This window comes from Centruroides sculpturatus, unplaced genomic scaffold, assembly GCF_000671375.1.
Source record: "Centruroides sculpturatus isolate CEXI.00-Female unplaced genomic scaffold, Cexi_2.0 scaffold301, whole genome shotgun sequence".
Classification (NCBI taxonomy): Eukaryota; Metazoa; Arthropoda; class Arachnida; order Scorpiones; family Buthidae; genus Centruroides; species Centruroides sculpturatus.
In genome coordinates, this window is record NW_019384595.1 from 172,826 (window position 1) to 191,405 (window position 18,580).

The 18,580-nt window shown below is 25.0% G+C and overlaps 1 protein-coding gene across 1 annotated transcript; it reads right to left on the reverse strand.

Moving 5' to 3' along the window:
- Positions 1–2,658: 2,658 nt before the first annotated feature.
- Positions 2,659–14,200, reverse strand: LOC111624862 (transmembrane inner ear expressed protein-like). Its single transcript, XM_023367824.1, has 4 exons — positions 14,067–14,200; positions 3,468–3,585; positions 3,178–3,321; positions 2,659–3,084 (listed from the first exon to the last, which is right to left on the reverse strand). The coding sequence occupies exons 1-4, from the start codon at positions 14,157–14,159 to the stop codon at positions 2,846–2,848; spliced, it is 594 nt and encodes a 197-aa protein (XP_023223592.1). The 5' UTR covers positions 14,160–14,200; the 3' UTR covers positions 2,659–2,845.
- Positions 14,201–18,580: the final 4,380 nt, after the last annotated feature.

Here is an 18,580-nt window from a genome sequence, read left to right on the forward strand (position 1 = left end):
AAAAGCTTAATTTTGAGGATAAAAATGTGTTTTATAAAAAAAATTCTAAATGCTAATATATTACGAGTAAAATCGTCATTAAGTCCGACCCTACTCGAGATATGACACACGGTCCTTTTTTACCTCTCCACTCCTTCGGCCTTTAACTACCAAAATTTAATAACATCAATCCCCCTTCTAGACAAACCTCCCTGCAAAATTTCAGAAAATTTCGATAAAAAGCACAGGAGTTATTAAGCTTCAAACAGGGTGAACAAAGGTGTCCTCCACACACTCAGACATCCATACATACAGAAAAACCCGCCAATTTTTTCATTTCTGGACGTTTCAAGGTCCCCTGAGTCCAAAAATGTAAAAATCTTGAGAGGAATCAATTTTGACCGATCACCATACTGTTATAAAGTATATAACAAAGCCGGGAAAATAAAAAGAACAGAAGACATCGTTTCAATGATGAACTTTCATGCAATTATAACATGTAAAATGGCAATTATTTAATACTTTCCACAATTCAGGAATTAGAATTAACGATTGTTGTACGATTTGAATAATTGAACATAATAAATCCGCATTTAATTGGATGACAGTAAATCGTCCTTAAGCGGCTCCTTTATTTCCTATAAACTCAATATTATAAATGAGATTACGTTCTTCAAAATTCAATTTAAAATACGCAGTACCAAACAAAGATGGATGGCCAATAAGAGATATGTCATTTTAAATCATCACAGTGGAAAATTTATACCAATCGTAAAAGCGTGGGTCGTAAAACGAGTCTATTGCTTTTAATATTTTCGATTTAAAATACTTTTGATAGACTAGACAGTATTTTTTTCTCTAAATTTACCAAAAGCAATAAAATTATACCCCCCAAAAAATTACAACAACCAATCACTTTAATATTATATTTTCTTTTTATTCTAGACTTATTTTTCTAAAGAAATTAAATATAATTATTTGTTTATAAATAATTTTATATGAAAATATAACAACAGCAATATTTTGATGTGTTTGGAAGGATCTAATTATCCAAATGAACGAAAGATGGCACACGTTTCATCGTAATCGAAGTTTTGCAGCCGTTAATTTAAAATAACCAATAAGATCTTTGATATTGTTTACGTAATACAAAATCGTTCATATTATTGGATGTGGAATATCCGATATTGTGACGTATGAAGCGAAATATATACATATACTGTATTTATAAATTGGTGGATTTTTATCAAAAAATAGACGATAAAAAATTAAAATTTGTTTTTCGATTGAATAATTCCTTACGTTAAATGTTTAAAATTTATAACTAGATTTATGATAATTATAAAATATATTAAATGTATAAATAAATTTAAAGTAATGTAAAATAATTATCTATAATGACATAGATTTATTCATTAATACATCGTTAAAATATTTGAATTTGTATGAAAAATATGCAATTTTCCCAGATTAAAAAAAATATATGTATTTATAATTTTTGACATTTAATTAGCGTTATAAAAATTTTGAATATTTTATTCATTTAATTCAACTATTTCATTATTAAAGCCACGAATGAGCAACATTCTAAACGAAAATCGAACCCGGAGTCACGGCGGGATACAAGAACTACAATTAAATTTCAAAAATTAATTTAAAAAGCAGAAATTCGGAGCATTCAACGTGATTTTCCATTCGTTTTCTTTATAAATTTCTTTAAAAATATTGAAATACAGTTCTAGCATTTATTTTCTTGATAGTAAAATTTATGTTTACAGCGAATCATCGGTAAGATTTATTATAATGGAGTTTAATCTATATACTACTTTTTTAAATAAATTAAATCCAAGTATCGCGTGCATTTCTTTGAAATATTCCAAAAAAATGAACATGGCGGCAGCGATATGTCCCATAGTTTTCGCTGGATACACGGTGTTTTTTTAAAGCGATTGATCAATACTATTTACGACGGGGGTGATCCTTTATCTGGTATATTCCAGGAATTAGATTGGGTAGATAGTACTCTACTGATGGATGATATATCGATCTGTCTGTACACTTCATCCGGAACGAGATAGAGCAATCTAAGTCACTACTCCCCACAGATTTGCAGAATGTCAATGTTCGACCGACATAATATTGAAAAATTTTCTTCTTAAACTTAAATATATATAATAAATTGAATAAATATATTAAAAAGCATAAGGAAGAATTTATTTAATATGTATCAAAACTGCATATTTACATATCTAAGTACTACTTAGTAAATAATTGTATACATTTAAAACCATCTCTTTGTTATCATCTGCATCATCTTGATGATCATTTCTCAAATATCGATGAGCGGCTTAACTATTTTAATAAATAAATTCTATATTTATATATAAGTTTTCTCAAGATTTAAGCTATTATTTTTAACTAGTCAATAATAATAATAATAATATATGAAGGAATAAAATAAAACATTCATTTAAAAAATAATTATATATTCATTAAGCGCTATTGAATGCAAATTTTTCAGGATTGTTAAATAAATTATTGAACAATAAATATTAAAATAAATTATATTTANAAATAAATGAATAAATAGAAAATATTTATATATAAATCGATTTTTATAGAAAAAAATAAAATAATAAAAATTTATAAGTAGTGATAAATTTAAATATACTAAGAATAATTATCAGAGAATGTAATTGTTTTGCTTGAATTCCCTGAGAAATATAAGTAAAATAAGAAATATTTTAAGCCCACTTTTTCATTCTAAGAAATTACATTTTCTATAAAGTAATACTTTTTGTTCATTATTTATTTATTTATTTTTCTTTGTATTTTTAATGAATTTTTGTTCTGGATGTTTCTTCTATTATTCTTCATCAAAGTCTATGCTCGAAGATTTCCCTAATCCTATCAACCTTTTGATCTTTTGTATCACTGTTAATTTAACTTCGCTGCTTGCACAACTACTGCTCTCTTCGTCAACATTCTCGTCTGATCCATAGCTTTCGAGTTTCTCAAGAGAAGTTGATACCTTTTGTAATTTTCTTTGTTTTCTTCTGGCTCTTCTCGCTTCTTTCTCATACAATTCTGTCACTTTTTCGAGCGCTGGAATTGTTATATATATACGCAAATTAGACAAGGTGTGTAAATGATACCTTAATACTACGCTAAAGATTAAAATTTTAATTAATTATTTACCCGTTCTTAAATTTGTATTATCTACTTGAACTTTATTTAACATGCTCCTAAATCTTCTCGTAATTAATCTTCTCTTATAATCTGCTTCAATTTCTTGCTTTGTTCTTGGTATTCGACACTTCATGACGCAGCAAGCGAGGACGGCTACGAAGAAAAAATATATAATAATTTTTTTAATAATTAAATTTTTACGTGAAATAATTTATAAGTTGCTAAAGTTTCTAAAATATAATTTTTCTTCGAAAATTTTTTTATAATTTCGGAAAGGAAAAGTGGAAAAAATTACTTACAAAGAGTGATGGCGCATGCTAGAGTCATAAATAATAAATGCCATACTTTGAATTCATCTATGACTTCTATTTCTAACCAATCTTGTGGAGTGGGAGCTGGAACTGGTGATGGACATTCCTTCAAAATAGAAAAAAAAAATTCAGTATTCTCAATGATTAAAAATTAACTTAAGAATTTAATAGTGTCCTACTCCAAGAGAATCACCTTTAACCTCTCACAATTTCTCACGCCGGTGTTATTTATATACATATATTAATCTTAGCACTTAAGATAGATAAAATAAACAAGGAAACTTTTAAATTACCACACCCATTAAGAAAGGTCAGCGACTTATTTCAAGAGATTGATCATTGACAAAAGTATCTCTCTATGTCTTATCTGTGGCATTGCCACAATTAAAGTTGTTCAAGAACTATGTTCCATCTTTTTTCTTCGATCCCAAAACTTTATATATAAAGTTAGAACAATTGTACGATGTTTTTAATGGTTTATTAAACTTCAGAACCCAAGTGGAACTATCTAGAAACCAGATCAATGGCAACTTATAATTACGAATCCTATACACCAATCGGCTTATAATTGAATATAAAACTTATATTTTTATATATTAAAATGAAATTTTATGATATTTATTATCAAAAATGTATATAAATAGTATACGAACTTTTAATTTACTTTTTTATAGGAAAAAATTGTATTTTTGATCAAATCGATCAAAATTAAAAGGGTAGATTATTTATGATAACTGAAATCGAATATTTTGACTAAAAACTTTTGATTTCTTACAAAATTACTGACTTTTTTATATTTTAAACAATTTTTTAAATATATTTTTAAACACATTTTGTCTACTGATCTTATTGCATAAGCTACAATTCGTTTAATTTTTATCAAAATTAAATACGTACTCGCCAAATATTTTTTAAATAAAAAACACTTTTATAATCGCATTTTAATCATTTGCTAAAGTAAAATATTCATCTTTTAAGTAATTGAATATTTTATGAGAGAGAAAATCGATGAGAGAATATTGCCTGTACCGCATTTCTTAGAATTTCGATATTACTAGTGAAATTGGTAATCATTAGCAATCCTTGTAATATGAATTCTTATGAAAACATCTTCAGTAAATTAAATGCTCCAATAAGATATTTAGACATCAATATTATAATTTTTGAATTAATATTTAAATTAAAATATCTTCGTGCAATCGATGAATATATTAAGTCTAATTATAGAATTATTTTTCTTTCTTTTCTCATTTGAGAGAATTTAATTAGGCCTTTTTATATTAATTTTCTTAAATAATATTGAAAGATATTTCCTAAATAAATCAATTTTTCCAACTTGGACACAACCTGATTTCGGATTCCTCACCACGGATGTTCTTTATATAAGGTTGCGGTTATTATATTCCAATTCTAATCTCACTGGCTTATTTATTTATTTATATTTTATTGTATTTAATACTACTGCCACCATTTCTCTTCAACATTCTTCTCTTGTTCTCTATTCACTTACACTTTTCAAAGCAGTTTTCTTATTTGTATCGCAAAATCTTCAAGTCGTTTTTGGATTTTTATATTGATACATACTATAACATGATATATCAAACAATTTTTGATTGTTAAATTCATTTTTTATTATAAGGTTTGCAACTTCGTCTCTCGTGCATCCTGTTATAGTTATCTCGCTCTTCAGCATCTTATTGTGGATAACTTTCTGTTCAGCATCTCCTTACAGATAACTTACTCTTATGCAGTATATTTTATGTAAAAATTGATAGAATTGCATATTATCTAGAGAATTTTATGCATCATTTGTTTGATTATATGTAGATTAGAGTTAAATCATCCCTAAGTTTATAAATTTTAAATTAAAAAAATATATCACATACAAATATCTTTGTTCTCATGTTTAAAATAATACAAAAATATTTATGTTTAGAAAGAAAATTATAATTTAAAATGCGGCACGATTGTATATGCTTTTAATTATTCTTTTTTAAAATTTTAATACTGTTATTCTAATTGTATCGACAGTTTATATGTTACATAAGGATGTGGATCAAATCCTCATGTAACAGCAACTTTACAATCTGGTCCTTGATTTAATTGGATAATCATGAGGCATATCTGCTAGTATTTTTACTTTAAATGTTGTTTATTTATCTGAAGAAATTAAGATTATGATAAAAATGGGTACAGAACTCACGTCTTTCCGCAGCATTCCGAAAACATCTGGTGAAGCATTTATCTCATTGGACTTTTATCTATTCTGGAAGCCGCTTACACGCTAGAAACATCATAATTTAGAAGTTTCGAAACGAACCCACGTTCTCAGATAGCATTAGTATGCTGTCAAAGGTGTGGATTCACTTCTGTTCCAAGATTAAATACATTTCTTTGTGTGTGGATCTTTATTCTTTAGTTTTTGTCCGTTATATAAATGAATTCATTCTATAAAATTGAATAAGCGCTTTACTTTATTCATATTAAAATTTTGTTACTGGACACTAAATTTTATTAGATATTTAAAAGTATACAACTAAGATTGAATAAGTAAAGTTCAATTTCCTCTAATTTTTTTACGAAAGGAAAGAAGTAATCACCCATTAATTATATTCATGATTTTTGAAATTGTTTCGAAATTGAAAAGTTAACTAATTTAATTGAATTTTTGAAATTTTAATGCTAATTTTATCACCAAAATGAAAAATATTTTATATAAAAATGTAAAAGTGTATGAGGATGACCCAAAAATCAGTTAACTGTTTTTATGTTTAAAATATTCCTGTGAATACGAAACAAACTGAATTCTGAATAAAGTATGCTTTTAATATAAAACTAACGAAAACCTCTTTGTTAGTAAAGCAGAAATTTAGCCTTTATACTTGTTTTCGGCTCACCCTGATATCTCGAATTTCCAATCGAACCTGTTCAAAAATTGACTATAAAACCTTTCAACTTTCGAGTTCATATTTAACTAAACAGTATAATTACTTAATTATTATAATATTAGTCTCTATTATATTTATATTAACTATTAGAAAAATAGCACCGACATCTTTTCATATACAATTTTAAGTTACTTTATTTATGAGAGCAAAAATATTTTGATTTTGTTTAATATCTTAAACACAATGTTATAAATTCAAGCAATTTAAAAAAAAAAATTTAAATAATTTCTAATACAAAATAATTTTTAGAACTATTCTAATTATATTTTTAATTTTAATTAACCGTTTTATAACCAATTTTTTAATATAATAAATCAATACATCGTCTAAATTATCTAAAAAAAGTTATAAATTTTTTATGCATTAAACTTTCCAAATACATTTCATTAAAAAAATGTTTTATTTTATTTTTTATGTTAAAAATATTGATAGATTTTTAAAAAAAATAAAATAAAATTATTTTCAAATTCAATACATTATCTGTAAAATGAACAGAAAACGTTCAGCTTCCCTGTAAAACAAGCTGTTTTGGCAGTGAAGCGAACGTAAGGGGTAAAACTAAATCCTTGGCTTTTATGAAATTTCAGTTTTAAATTTCGCTTATTTATAAGTGTTGTATGCTTTCAAAAAGTATTTTTAGGTATTATTTTCACATTACTGTACTAATCGAAAATGAGTTGTGGAGAGAATTTTAAATCGAATTTATTAACTTTATTGATTTAATATATGATGCTTTACAGTTCTCATTTTGATAGATATATCAGTGTCAATTTATAATACTGTATATACTTTTAAAAAAAGTTTGTATAGTTTACTTTATTTATAATTAATGCTGTGAAATATTATGCAAAATTTTAAACATGTTTTTTTTCAATTATCATCAATAATAAAAGTTAAAAAAAATATGAAGTATGGATTTTACTTCTATAAAACTTCAATAAATTCATAAATAACGTTACGTAAAGTAAATCCAGATAAATGTGCAAAATTTACAAAACAAATTAATTTTGCAAATATAAAAATATATTTTTAAAATGCATTTTAGTTTAATCTCTTAAATCAATGATTCACAAAGTGATTCCTACAGACGCCTGGGGGTCCGTGGAACCGCTGATGGAGTCCGTGGCAAATTAAAATTAATTTTGGGGTACGTGAACAACGTCAGGGGGGTCCGCGAAAGGTTTAATAAAAAGTAAAATGATTGTGACCTATTTTCATTATTATGAAAGTTAAAAATAAATAGTAATAAATAAATTGGTAGTCATTTTTATCTCTTTAGTAAAATATAAATATAAATAAGTACATAAAATATAAGTAATGACCAGCATTGCACGGTGGAAATACCAGCTAAAGCTTGCCCATTTTGAAAATGGGCTTTGTGCTTCATTTATTGGCATTTTAGAATTTATTTTGTTTTTTTATAGAATTTTTATACATTTATTTAATTTTTCTTTCCAAAACAGTGATAATTATTGGTTGTTTTTCATAATTATAAAAACTATGTAATGACTAAAACTATATATAAATAATTCATTTATTTTAATCAAAAATATGTTACTATCAAAAGCGCTCAGCAATTAAATAAAGAGAAACAAAACACCTTTTTTTGTCGAGAAATAAATATAATTGTAGAAATTATTAAGAAGTATGAAAGGGGCATAGTAAAAAGAACCTTAAGCAATGTTCCTATTAGGCTTATACTTTACTTATAATAGTGGTATGAATAGTGTTATGAAAGAAATTGCTAGTCGAAAGGAATCAAGAATGGTTTTAAGAAGAGCCCCCTAATTTGTGTAAGATCTTGAGAAATGATAAGGATAGTATCAAAGCGGAGGAGAAAGCAGGGGTGTATAAGATACCTTATGAGAACTTACAACTGGATGTTAAAAAAGATTATATCGGCGTCACCACAAGAAACTTGGGAGTAAGGCTCAAAGAACATAGATATGCCATAAGAAAAACGTCTAATTCAACGATTTTGTCCCAAATGGCACAAGCCCAAGGCTCTGAGATAAAATGGGACGAGGCAACAACCATCAAACCTCTGTCTTCCTCAACTTTAGGAATGAAGATTGAAATATACAGAAGTAGGATAGGAGAAGGCTGTTTAAATGCGAGGGATGCCGAGAACCTGCCTTCGGCATGGAAGTACTTGGTTAAGAAATTTACTAGAAACTTGGACCAGAATTAGNGGCGAGAGATATTTATAAATGACTTTCGGAGTTAAACAGCTACAGCTAAATTATTCAAATTATTATTATTTTGAGTATTACCTCCATAATCATTATCATAATCATTATAGAGTCGTACCAAACCTTCTATTCTTGATGCTCTAGAGCTTCTTAATTTTATATTTAGATTGTATAGGTTTTAATGTATAAAACTAATAAAAATTATATAATTCATAGAAAAATATTACACAAAATTAGCTAGTAAACTCTTTAATTGATAAAGACTTTTTATCATATTTTACTAGCTAATTAATTATATCTAAAAGAAAATGATATTAAAATAAAAGAAAATATTCATAATATAACAGAACAAAAACGTAAAAAAATTTAAACATGAATTCTATAATTACTTTACGTGACATTTGACACGCTTTAGATAAATTATAACACTTTATAACTAATTTAAATACTGAATTTACAACATTTCATATAGTTTGTATTCATTATTTTAGCTATCTTACGTGTACGCACCTAAAACTAAGAATTTAATCTCAAATGGGAAGTTTTTTATTTTATAATGCGGAAGAAGTCGTCACATATTATGTCACGAAACCTATTAAATTATTTTATCACGGTACGAGTCATCGTTATATAATTAATTGATAATTTTATACAGTTATAAATCAGAAATCAGAGAAATTTTGCATTTTTTTCTGTCATGTTCGTGCCATATTCTAACGTGCATAACAGAGTAACGTGCAAAATATTAATAAATTTAAAGGAAAATTCAACAGCAATGTAAAATCTCGCAATTTTTTTATTTTTTAATTTTTTTAAAGTTACAAGGTGTAAATAATGAACTTGTAACGTAATTAAAGTAACTTTAGGGGAGATCGGGGCAACTTCGGCATGCGGGGCAAGTTTGTCAAGCGCTTTTTTTAAAAAACAAATTAAAAGGAGACTTTGGTTATAGGTTAGGCAGTTGAGTTTTATTGGTGGCTTGTTGAGTGTAGTGTTTTTATTGTTCTCCAACAAGCGTAGTNTGATGTTTAAGCTACTTAAAATTATACAGAAGAAAGTTACATAGTTGATTTTTCAATTATATTTTCGTGTAACTAAAATTTTCATCGGAGAATGATCGTAGGTGGTAGCGGGTCATCTATTCTTGTCATATCAGAGCCATAGAACAAACACGAAAAAATCAATTGACCTCATAGCAAGATCACAAGAAAAAATTAATTATTGTCGATCATATCCGAGTATCACGAACTGTCATACACACCATCCTCATCATCAAAATAGGAGGAATGATCCAAGGTTTTTCTATTATTTTCTCTATATTTTATAAATATTGTAAATTTAGAACACACACAAAAAATTAAATAAATTCTCGACTGTAACTATATTTAATTGGTCACTTAACAATAGGAATGTTAGAAAAATTTGAATTATCTACGTTCAGTTCCGTTTTCTAACATTCTTCTAAGCCATTAGTGCATTCTAATTAACAACAGCAATGCCAATTAATACTAATTCACTCATTTTAATTGCGTTAGCGTTAATTAGTGCGTTAGGGTTATTGTTAATTATTCATCATTGTCAACGATAATCACGTATTCAAGACCACATTTGAACATTATTATGTCTAAAACTACATTTTGTAGATCCTGTTTTACAAGGCGTTTTAAAAAATTTTTTAAGCAATATGGCGCACATCATATACAAGCATAATTTTAAAAAACTATTTATAAATCTTATTTTTATATTTTTAGATAAAGAATATAATGTTAAACATCTTATAAACAATATTTCATACCATATTTACACAATTATTACATCTAAAAAATTACAATTTTTACAGGAAGAGTATAATAAAAGGTATTTCAAATGTCTTATATTTACGTATTGCAAACCAAATCCAATTAATAATTTATCTAAAAAATCAGTTTCTTAAGAGCTGTTTACAATTTTAAATGAATGATAACAGGAAAAAAAGCATCTCATAAACAAAACTGCTCTGAAAATGGCATTCAAAACAAGCATCAGCAAGTGCATCAAGTGCTCTAGCACTGAAAAAAACTGCTGTTCTTTTAGAAAACATGATGTTTTTTTATTTTCTTTATTTGGCAATTTAGTATTATCAAATTTAAATTATTCAAATTATTATTATTTTGAGTATTACCTCCATAATCATTATCATAATCATTATAGAGTCGTACGCATTTGTAAACAATTTGCAATTTTTATTGGAAATTGAATTTTTTCAATATTTTTCAAGCATAAACAACATTTACTAGTAGTTTAAATGGCGAGAGATATTTATAAATGACTTTCGGAGTTAAACAGCTACAGCTAAATTATTTAAATTATTATTATTTTTTTTTCTGGAAAGAGTCTTTTAAGTAAATCGCATTTTCATTTTCTTGAAGTTGTTTTTAAAGAGAACATCTGTTTAACGTACAAAACTTTCACAAATTGGCTTGAAATTTCATGTTTTCTTTTACATTTATGGCCAAAACCTTTTAATTTCAATAAATTCTAAAATATTATGAAAATTTAAATATATTATTAAAAATGCAAATAAATAAATAAATAAATAAATACAAAATAAAGTTTTTTGCTTTTTATTTTTAAAAAGTTTTATTAACATTTAAACTGGTTTTTAAATTTGTTTACCCGTTATTTTTGAATTTTTAAAATTAAAAATAACGGTCAAGAATTTTACATTGTTGACGTAATAATACATTTTTAAAAAGTACCCTATTACGTAAAAATGACGTAAAAATAAATGTTTTTTTTAAAATGTATTATTACGTCAACGTTCAATTTTATTATTTAAAAAATTCATTCGTAAATTTGAAAAATTTATTTATTTTTTTAAAAGATTTATCTAGCTTAAACACACTATTATACTTTTATAAATTTTATTTTCTGTTAAATCCGTAGAATTTTAGAATTTTTAAATTTTACATTATGACCAAGAGAAAATTTTAAAAATATTTAACACTTTATAGTAAATTTTTTATTAGTTAAATATATAAAAATAACACTAACTATAGAAAATTTATAGAATAAGAATAATTCGATAAAATTCAGCAGTTTTTTTAATTTTTACATATGAACATTTATGGAAAGGAGATAAGTGCCATAAACATCCAACTTAGCTATTAATTTTGTTATAATTCCTAAGAACATTTACGCACAGATAACAAAAGAATATGTGGATAGACAACCAGATGTGTATAATGTTTCCAAAAAATCCTATAATTTTTTAAAATTTTCTTAAAATTTCTAATGAAAAGATAGCATATAAAATGCATAAAATAAAAATATATTTTTTAATTAACTAAAAACTACAAAGTCTAATAATAATAATTATTTAAAATGATAACAATTTAATAATTAAAAAATCGATTTTATGTATTTTTAGAATTAAAAAATTAATTTTAAAAATGATTTTTCATGTTTTCCTAGGTCATTTTTAAAACTGTTTAATTTGATTGCAATTAAAAATTATTTAATATCGATTAATAAATTTTAAACACTATTAGAATAAAAAATAATATTTTAAAAATGATTTTTTATTATAATTGAAATTAATTAATACATTTATGTTAATTAATTTTAATTAGAATAAAAAAAATTCATTTTGAGAGTTTTCAGATAAATTTTTTTAGAATATTGAAACTTATTTTAATTAAACTTGTTGTAAATTATTAAGAAAAATGGGTAAAATAATAATTTATAATTTCTTTATTTTAAAAAAATACAATAATTTTTTTAAACGTCAAATTTGATAATTGCATTTTATTAGAAAGTCCTCCATTAACAAAATTAAATTATGTCAATAAACATTAAAGACAAAAGAGAACTTCAAAGAAAATTAATTTTACAAGATATTAATTAATATTTTTCGAAGAAAATTTAAATTGAAATTTCTATTTTTACAGGGAAAATTTCAAGAAAAAAAAATCACTTAAATAAGGATAATTAAAGGATTCTTTGGAAACATTTTTATAAATATATAATGGAAGAGACACTTTAAATATTGTAATTAAATGTGATTAATCTTTAATTTATTCCAAAAATTGCATTTAGTTAATTAATTTTTGAATAAACTTCCCTTCAAAAAATTTCCTAAAATATAAAAAAAAAAAATGGAGAGAATTTTACACTATTTTTGTGTTTAGAATTATTTTAGAATATTCCAAAATGTTCTAGGAATTTTTAAAAAAATTTTCAAGTCTCTAGAATTCTTTTAAAAAGTTTAGAATATTCCAAAATTTTCTAGAATTTTTTTTATTTTTATAATATTCCTAAAATCTTTAGAATGTTTTGTATACGTTTAGAAAATTCCAAGAATCCTCTAAAATTTTAAGACATTTTGTTTTAAAGAATAATCCAAGAATCTGTATCAACGAAGGATGCCAGATGCTAGACATAGATGTGTCGATATTTAAGAAAATAAATAATTTAAAAACATTGATGTCCTTGAGCGAGTCAATTGTTGTGCAGGTGTACCCCTTTTCTAGTTGTGGCATTGTTCCAATATCTCCACCCTCTTTGAGTGATGAACATAAAAAAAACCACATACCACACACAGACACGTCCACATGTCCAGCATCAGATAAGATTCGAAAAGATACGCCTTCCACACTTTCTAATGTGTCATTTGCGAAGAGAAATATTAAATTAAAAAATGTCAAGAGGCAGATAATTACTATTATTAACAGAAAAGTGGTAAAACATGTGAAAATTAACAAAAAATCCATCGCCTTAAATATGCAAATGAAGTGTTTTTAGGTGAAGAAAGAGAAATATTTTTAGCTTATTATGCTAGAAATTTTCTCAAACAATATTTTATTTAAATAATTTCATCAGATATTCATTTTTAATAAATATTCTATAATATATTTTGGAATATGAATTATATTTCAACGTGTTCTATATGTATTGAAATAGAATAATGAATATTCTATAAAATATAAAATACTTCAAATATTGTAATAATATTCTTTCGAATATTCCAAATATGTTATAGTAAATATTCCATATATAATAATACTCTATAGAATATTCATACAAAATTAAATATTCTATATGATAATAGTTTAAAACTAGTTTTTTGAAGAATTTATTTAAGAATAGCTGTGATAGAATATTCGTTTTCAATTATATTTATTATATTCTATAAACAATTTTTATCAAACTATTCAAATATTCTATAGAATAATCTTCTGTAAAGTAGTTTTAATTTGTATTTATATGGAATAATTTATCGAAATATTCCCTAGAATAATTGACCTTGTATCAATTATTCTTAATCGAATATTCTATAGAATATTGCACAAAAGGAAAGCAGAACGTACTCTATTCTACAATTGATTACTACGTAAGAGTAATTAGAGGTTATCCAAAGACTTTTCTAACGAAGGGGAAGTGCATATAATGAATATAGAATATCTTACGTGTGTTGTTGTAAGTGGAGGTAGCATCATAGGGAACAGAACATAAGTCCTGACAGTGGTATAAACCCAACGGCACCAACATTTGGCCGACATATTTTAAATCCAGTGTCACATGTTCTTCTTTGTACAAAGATATCCACCACGTGAAGAGTGTCGATAGTGACACTACGGCGCGTGAGCAGAAGTGAACGCCTCAGGATTCAACCATTGTCTCCGGGGTAAAGCGAAGAACCTAAGTGTGTATCATTTAACCATCATCACATACCTGTATTATATCTACTGTATAAACATTGAAACACACCCCTGTTTAAGGAGAATTGCGTTCATTTAACGCAATTTTCCACTTGTTTCTATCATACAAACACTAGGAAATTTATATAGAGGGAGGAGATTCGAGGGTGGGATTTGTATGTGTAGCCATATATTGCGTAAACACTCTCTACTTTAATGTAATTTTAGGGAATTATCACTCGTTTTACGTAGTTTTCTATAGGTAAACACGTGGAAATGTATTCCAGAAAGGGAGAAATGTCAAGGGATAGTTCGAATTCGTGTTTATAGCTTTATATTACACAAATTTCCCCCACTATTTAACATTATTTCAAGTGAAAAATTACTAATTTAATATAATTTTCTGGCTTGTTTCTACTTTACATTTATTCAAAGGAGATGAATTAAATGTGAAGAGGATGATTAAAATTCTTGTATAGCATTATATTACTTTAAATTAACACTTCTCTCTGTTTAGCATCTTTTAAGTTAAAAATCATTAATTTAACATAATTTTCTGGCTCGTTTCTATGTATAAATATATATACATTTATTCGAAAAAGGGATAAAAGTAAAAGGTATGATTAGATTTAACTTTAAATGTGAAAAAAACCTTTTTTAATATTATTTTAGGGAGTGTATCACCTATTCAATACAATTTTATAGGTATAAAATTGTGTATAGGCTATATAAGAGAGGGAGAAGAAAGAAAGTGATTATAATTCGTGTGTATAGTTTATATTGTATAAACACTCCTCTGTTTAACATTGTTTGATATAAAAAATTAATCGTTTAACCCAAGTTTTTGACTTGTTTCGTTTTAGGTTATAAATAAAGATATAAATTGATTTTTTTAAAAGTTTTTAAGCTTAAATTTTGGATTTTATGAAATGTTTTTGAACCTTTTCCGATGCATATATATATATATATGTATATATATATGCATCGGAAAAGGTTCATATATATATATGTAAGGAAGGATAAGTATAGCTTTATATTGTGCAAACATAAGTACGATAGTAATAAATATTATATCATGTAGTTGCACGGTTGCAACTAATTTAGAATTAAAAGATGCATCATGGTAAATAAATGGAGTAGACTTGCCCATTACTCTGATGGAAGAAAGCCATTATTGCCAAGGACATTTGCCTTACCACGCCCAGAATATTCTATGTTCATTTTATATATAAGTAGACAATATTATTATTCTTCCAGTTATAGCGTCCAGGAGGGAGTTTTTTACAATGCTTTCTTCTAAAAAATCGGTACACATAATCTTTTAAAAGGTAAAAAATGGTTTAAATATAATAATAAAATTAAAATTAAAATATTTTATTGTGTTTTAGATGATTTTTCAGACGTTTAAAGCTTACTTTTATGTTAAACTTGGCGGTGTCTTTAGATCATTTTGTAATAAAATTTTAAAACTTCTTCGAAAAATTTATTATACATGACAATTTTCAGACTTTTAACATTTTATAAATTGATTTTTTTTTAAAGTTTTAAGCTTAAATTTCGGATTTTATAGGGTGTTTTTGAACCTCTTCCGATGCAATCATTCAATTTGGTAAGTAGTTTATCGCAGCGGATAGCGCGAAAATTTCGAAAAAAAAAATCCAAAATAAAAAATATATTTGATTCCCATTAATGGATTTTTTAAGCATAGATCTTTTTAGAAAAATGAGATTTTAGGAAAAAACAAAACTAAAAAAAATCCCAATTTTCTAGCTTTTCTGATATAATCTTTGAGGTTATTTATGTTGACGGATAGCTTAAAAAACTCAAAAAAAAATAAAATAAAATAAAATATTTCATTACTATTAAATACACTTTTAGGCAAAATTATTAAAAGTACTCAATTTTAAAGATTTAAGCTAAAAATTTAAATTCTCCACTTGTAATATGTAGAAAATTTGCATTCTTATGCAATCTTTTAAGTAGTTTTTTTTAATGCTGAAATTATTAAAAATTGATAAAATAATTAATTTTTAATTCACTTTAATGTATTTTTAGCTTAATTTTCCTTTAAAAATGAGATTTAAACAAAAATTTAAGCAAAAAAATATCCACATTCTTTCAGCTCTCATAGTGCAATCATTATCACGAACATAGAATTAAAAACACTAAAGAAGGATAAAATATAAAATTTTAATTATTTATAATAAATTTTAAGCTATTTTTTTAAAATTTAATTCTTTCTCAAAAACACAATTTTAAAGAAAACCTAAGCTGGAAAAAATCAAAACTCTCCATCTCTCCTGATGCATTTTTTATGGTTGGATATAGATAAAAACGTTAAAACAAGAGAAAAATATAATATTTTAATTTTTTATAATAAATTTTTAGCTATTTTAAGCTCAATTTTCTCTTGAAAATACGATTTTGAAAGAAATTTAGGTTGAAAAAAACTAAATTCTCCAACTCTTCCGATGCAATCTTTCAATTTTCGTGATGTAGTTTATTGTATAGGATAGAGTGAAAAGTTTGAAAGTAATCCACAAAATGCAATATTGTGAGTCTAGAAAAGCCATTCTTTTCCTCAAAGTGACCCAACTTGTTTAGAATAAATCGAACTGAAAGCATCTCCTCTACAACATCCTATGCGTGTTAAGATTTCGTTTACACAAAGAATCGATAAATTTTGTGTCGCCATCTGCTGTTAGAAATTAAAACCATTAATTATAAAATATATTTTAATAATAATAATAATAATAATAATAATAATCAATTAATTTCAATATAATTTTATTACTAATTTAATTATAAATTCATTTAGATAATATCTATTAAACCATACATTCTTTAGGATGCTGGATATCATTAAAGATCGGTGATAATGCTGTGAAGAAGATGAGAAAAAATTGTTCGAAATAATTAAACTTTTAGTAAATAATTATTTTATTTTTAGGCTATTTACTAATGAATTTCGTGTTTTGAATGATTTTGACGTCGCTAAATCCCACCTGTCTATAGACGTTTTATGCATCTTACGTGAANATAATTAAACTTTCAGTAAATAATTATTTTATTTTTAGGCTATTTACTAATGAATTTCGTGTTTTGAATGATTTTGACGTCGCTAAATCCCACCTGTCTATAGACGTTTTATGCATCTTACGTGAAAGTAGGGATCAATCAATAACTGTATCTATCTTCTATTGTCTTTTTTTTCCTCCTTTTTTTATTTTTCGAAGAAGAAAGAGGAAGAAGAAAAGCTGTTTTTTGAAGTAGAAAAGGTGTTTTTTATGTCAAGATTAATACTTAAACAGATAAAAGTTTCTAACGATTTTCATCTTAGTTTTCTCCAATAATTTACCCCCTCAAAAAAACTTAATCAAAGTTAATGATTTTTTGAAGAATTTCTAAAAATTCAAGTATCTAATAAAATGAAAAATGCTTTTAGGTAGATCTAGAAGACGTATTCGTCTTACATTTGATGTAATAAATTAATTAAAATGATACAGAAGATAAGAAAGATGATAAATGCGATCATTTTCCAACTAAAAATTCAACGATTCCTTTAAAAATTCAAGTAATAAATTTTAATTAATTTAAAAATTTAAGCTTAAAAATATCATTTTATAAAAAATTTAAAACATTTTTTTATTATTTAAAATCAATTTTTCGATACGATTTTATTTTAATTTAAACAATTTTTCAGAGAAGTTCCAAAGATGCGAATCAATTTATCAAGATAATTTAAGTAATAAAAAATTTATTTCGGTTCTTTAAAAGATTGAAAATAAAAATTTAAATTGTTTTTTTTTAATTTAAATTACTTTAAAATTTCTAAATAAATTTAATTTTTATTAAAAAGGACCGAAAGTATTTTTCAATTAAAGGAATAAATTTTCTATTATTAATTGAAAAACAATTTTGATTAAATTAAAGAATCGATTGAATGATGGATTTCCGAATGTCTTTAAATGTTTTTAATTATAAAAAAAAAAGAAATTTTTAAAAATATATAAAAAGTTAAAGAAATTCGCCCCTAAGTCATGGCAATTCTCCAATAATTGTTTCAGAGAGATGGAAGAGAATTATTTTCTTATCAAGAGGAAGTCAGCCAAAACCTGTAGAATTCAGACCTGTTGTCCAAAAAAAAATAATGTTAATTCTTATAAAAAACAAAAATATTATTATTTTTCCTTAATTTTTCTAATAAATTAAATTAATTCTTTAAGAAAAATATTCACATCTCATGGCAATAAAATGATACTTTTATATTATTTAAACTATAT

What these genes read in the sequence shown, in the direction of transcription:
- LOC111624862 (XM_023367824.1), bottom strand. Translation starts at nt 14,159, where the DNA reads ATGTCGGCCAAATGTTGGTGCCGTTGGGTTTATACCACTGTCAGGACT. An exon ending in AGCATGCGCCATCACTCTTT is followed by an intron (nt 3,322 to 3,467) that starts GTAAGTAATTTT and finishes TTTTCTTCGTAG; the next exon opens with CCGTCCTCGCTTGCTGCGTC. An exon ending in TAATACAAATTTAAGAACGG is followed by an intron (nt 3,085 to 3,177) that starts GTAAATAATTAA and finishes TAACAATTCCAG; the next exon opens with CGCTCGAAAAAGTGACAGAA.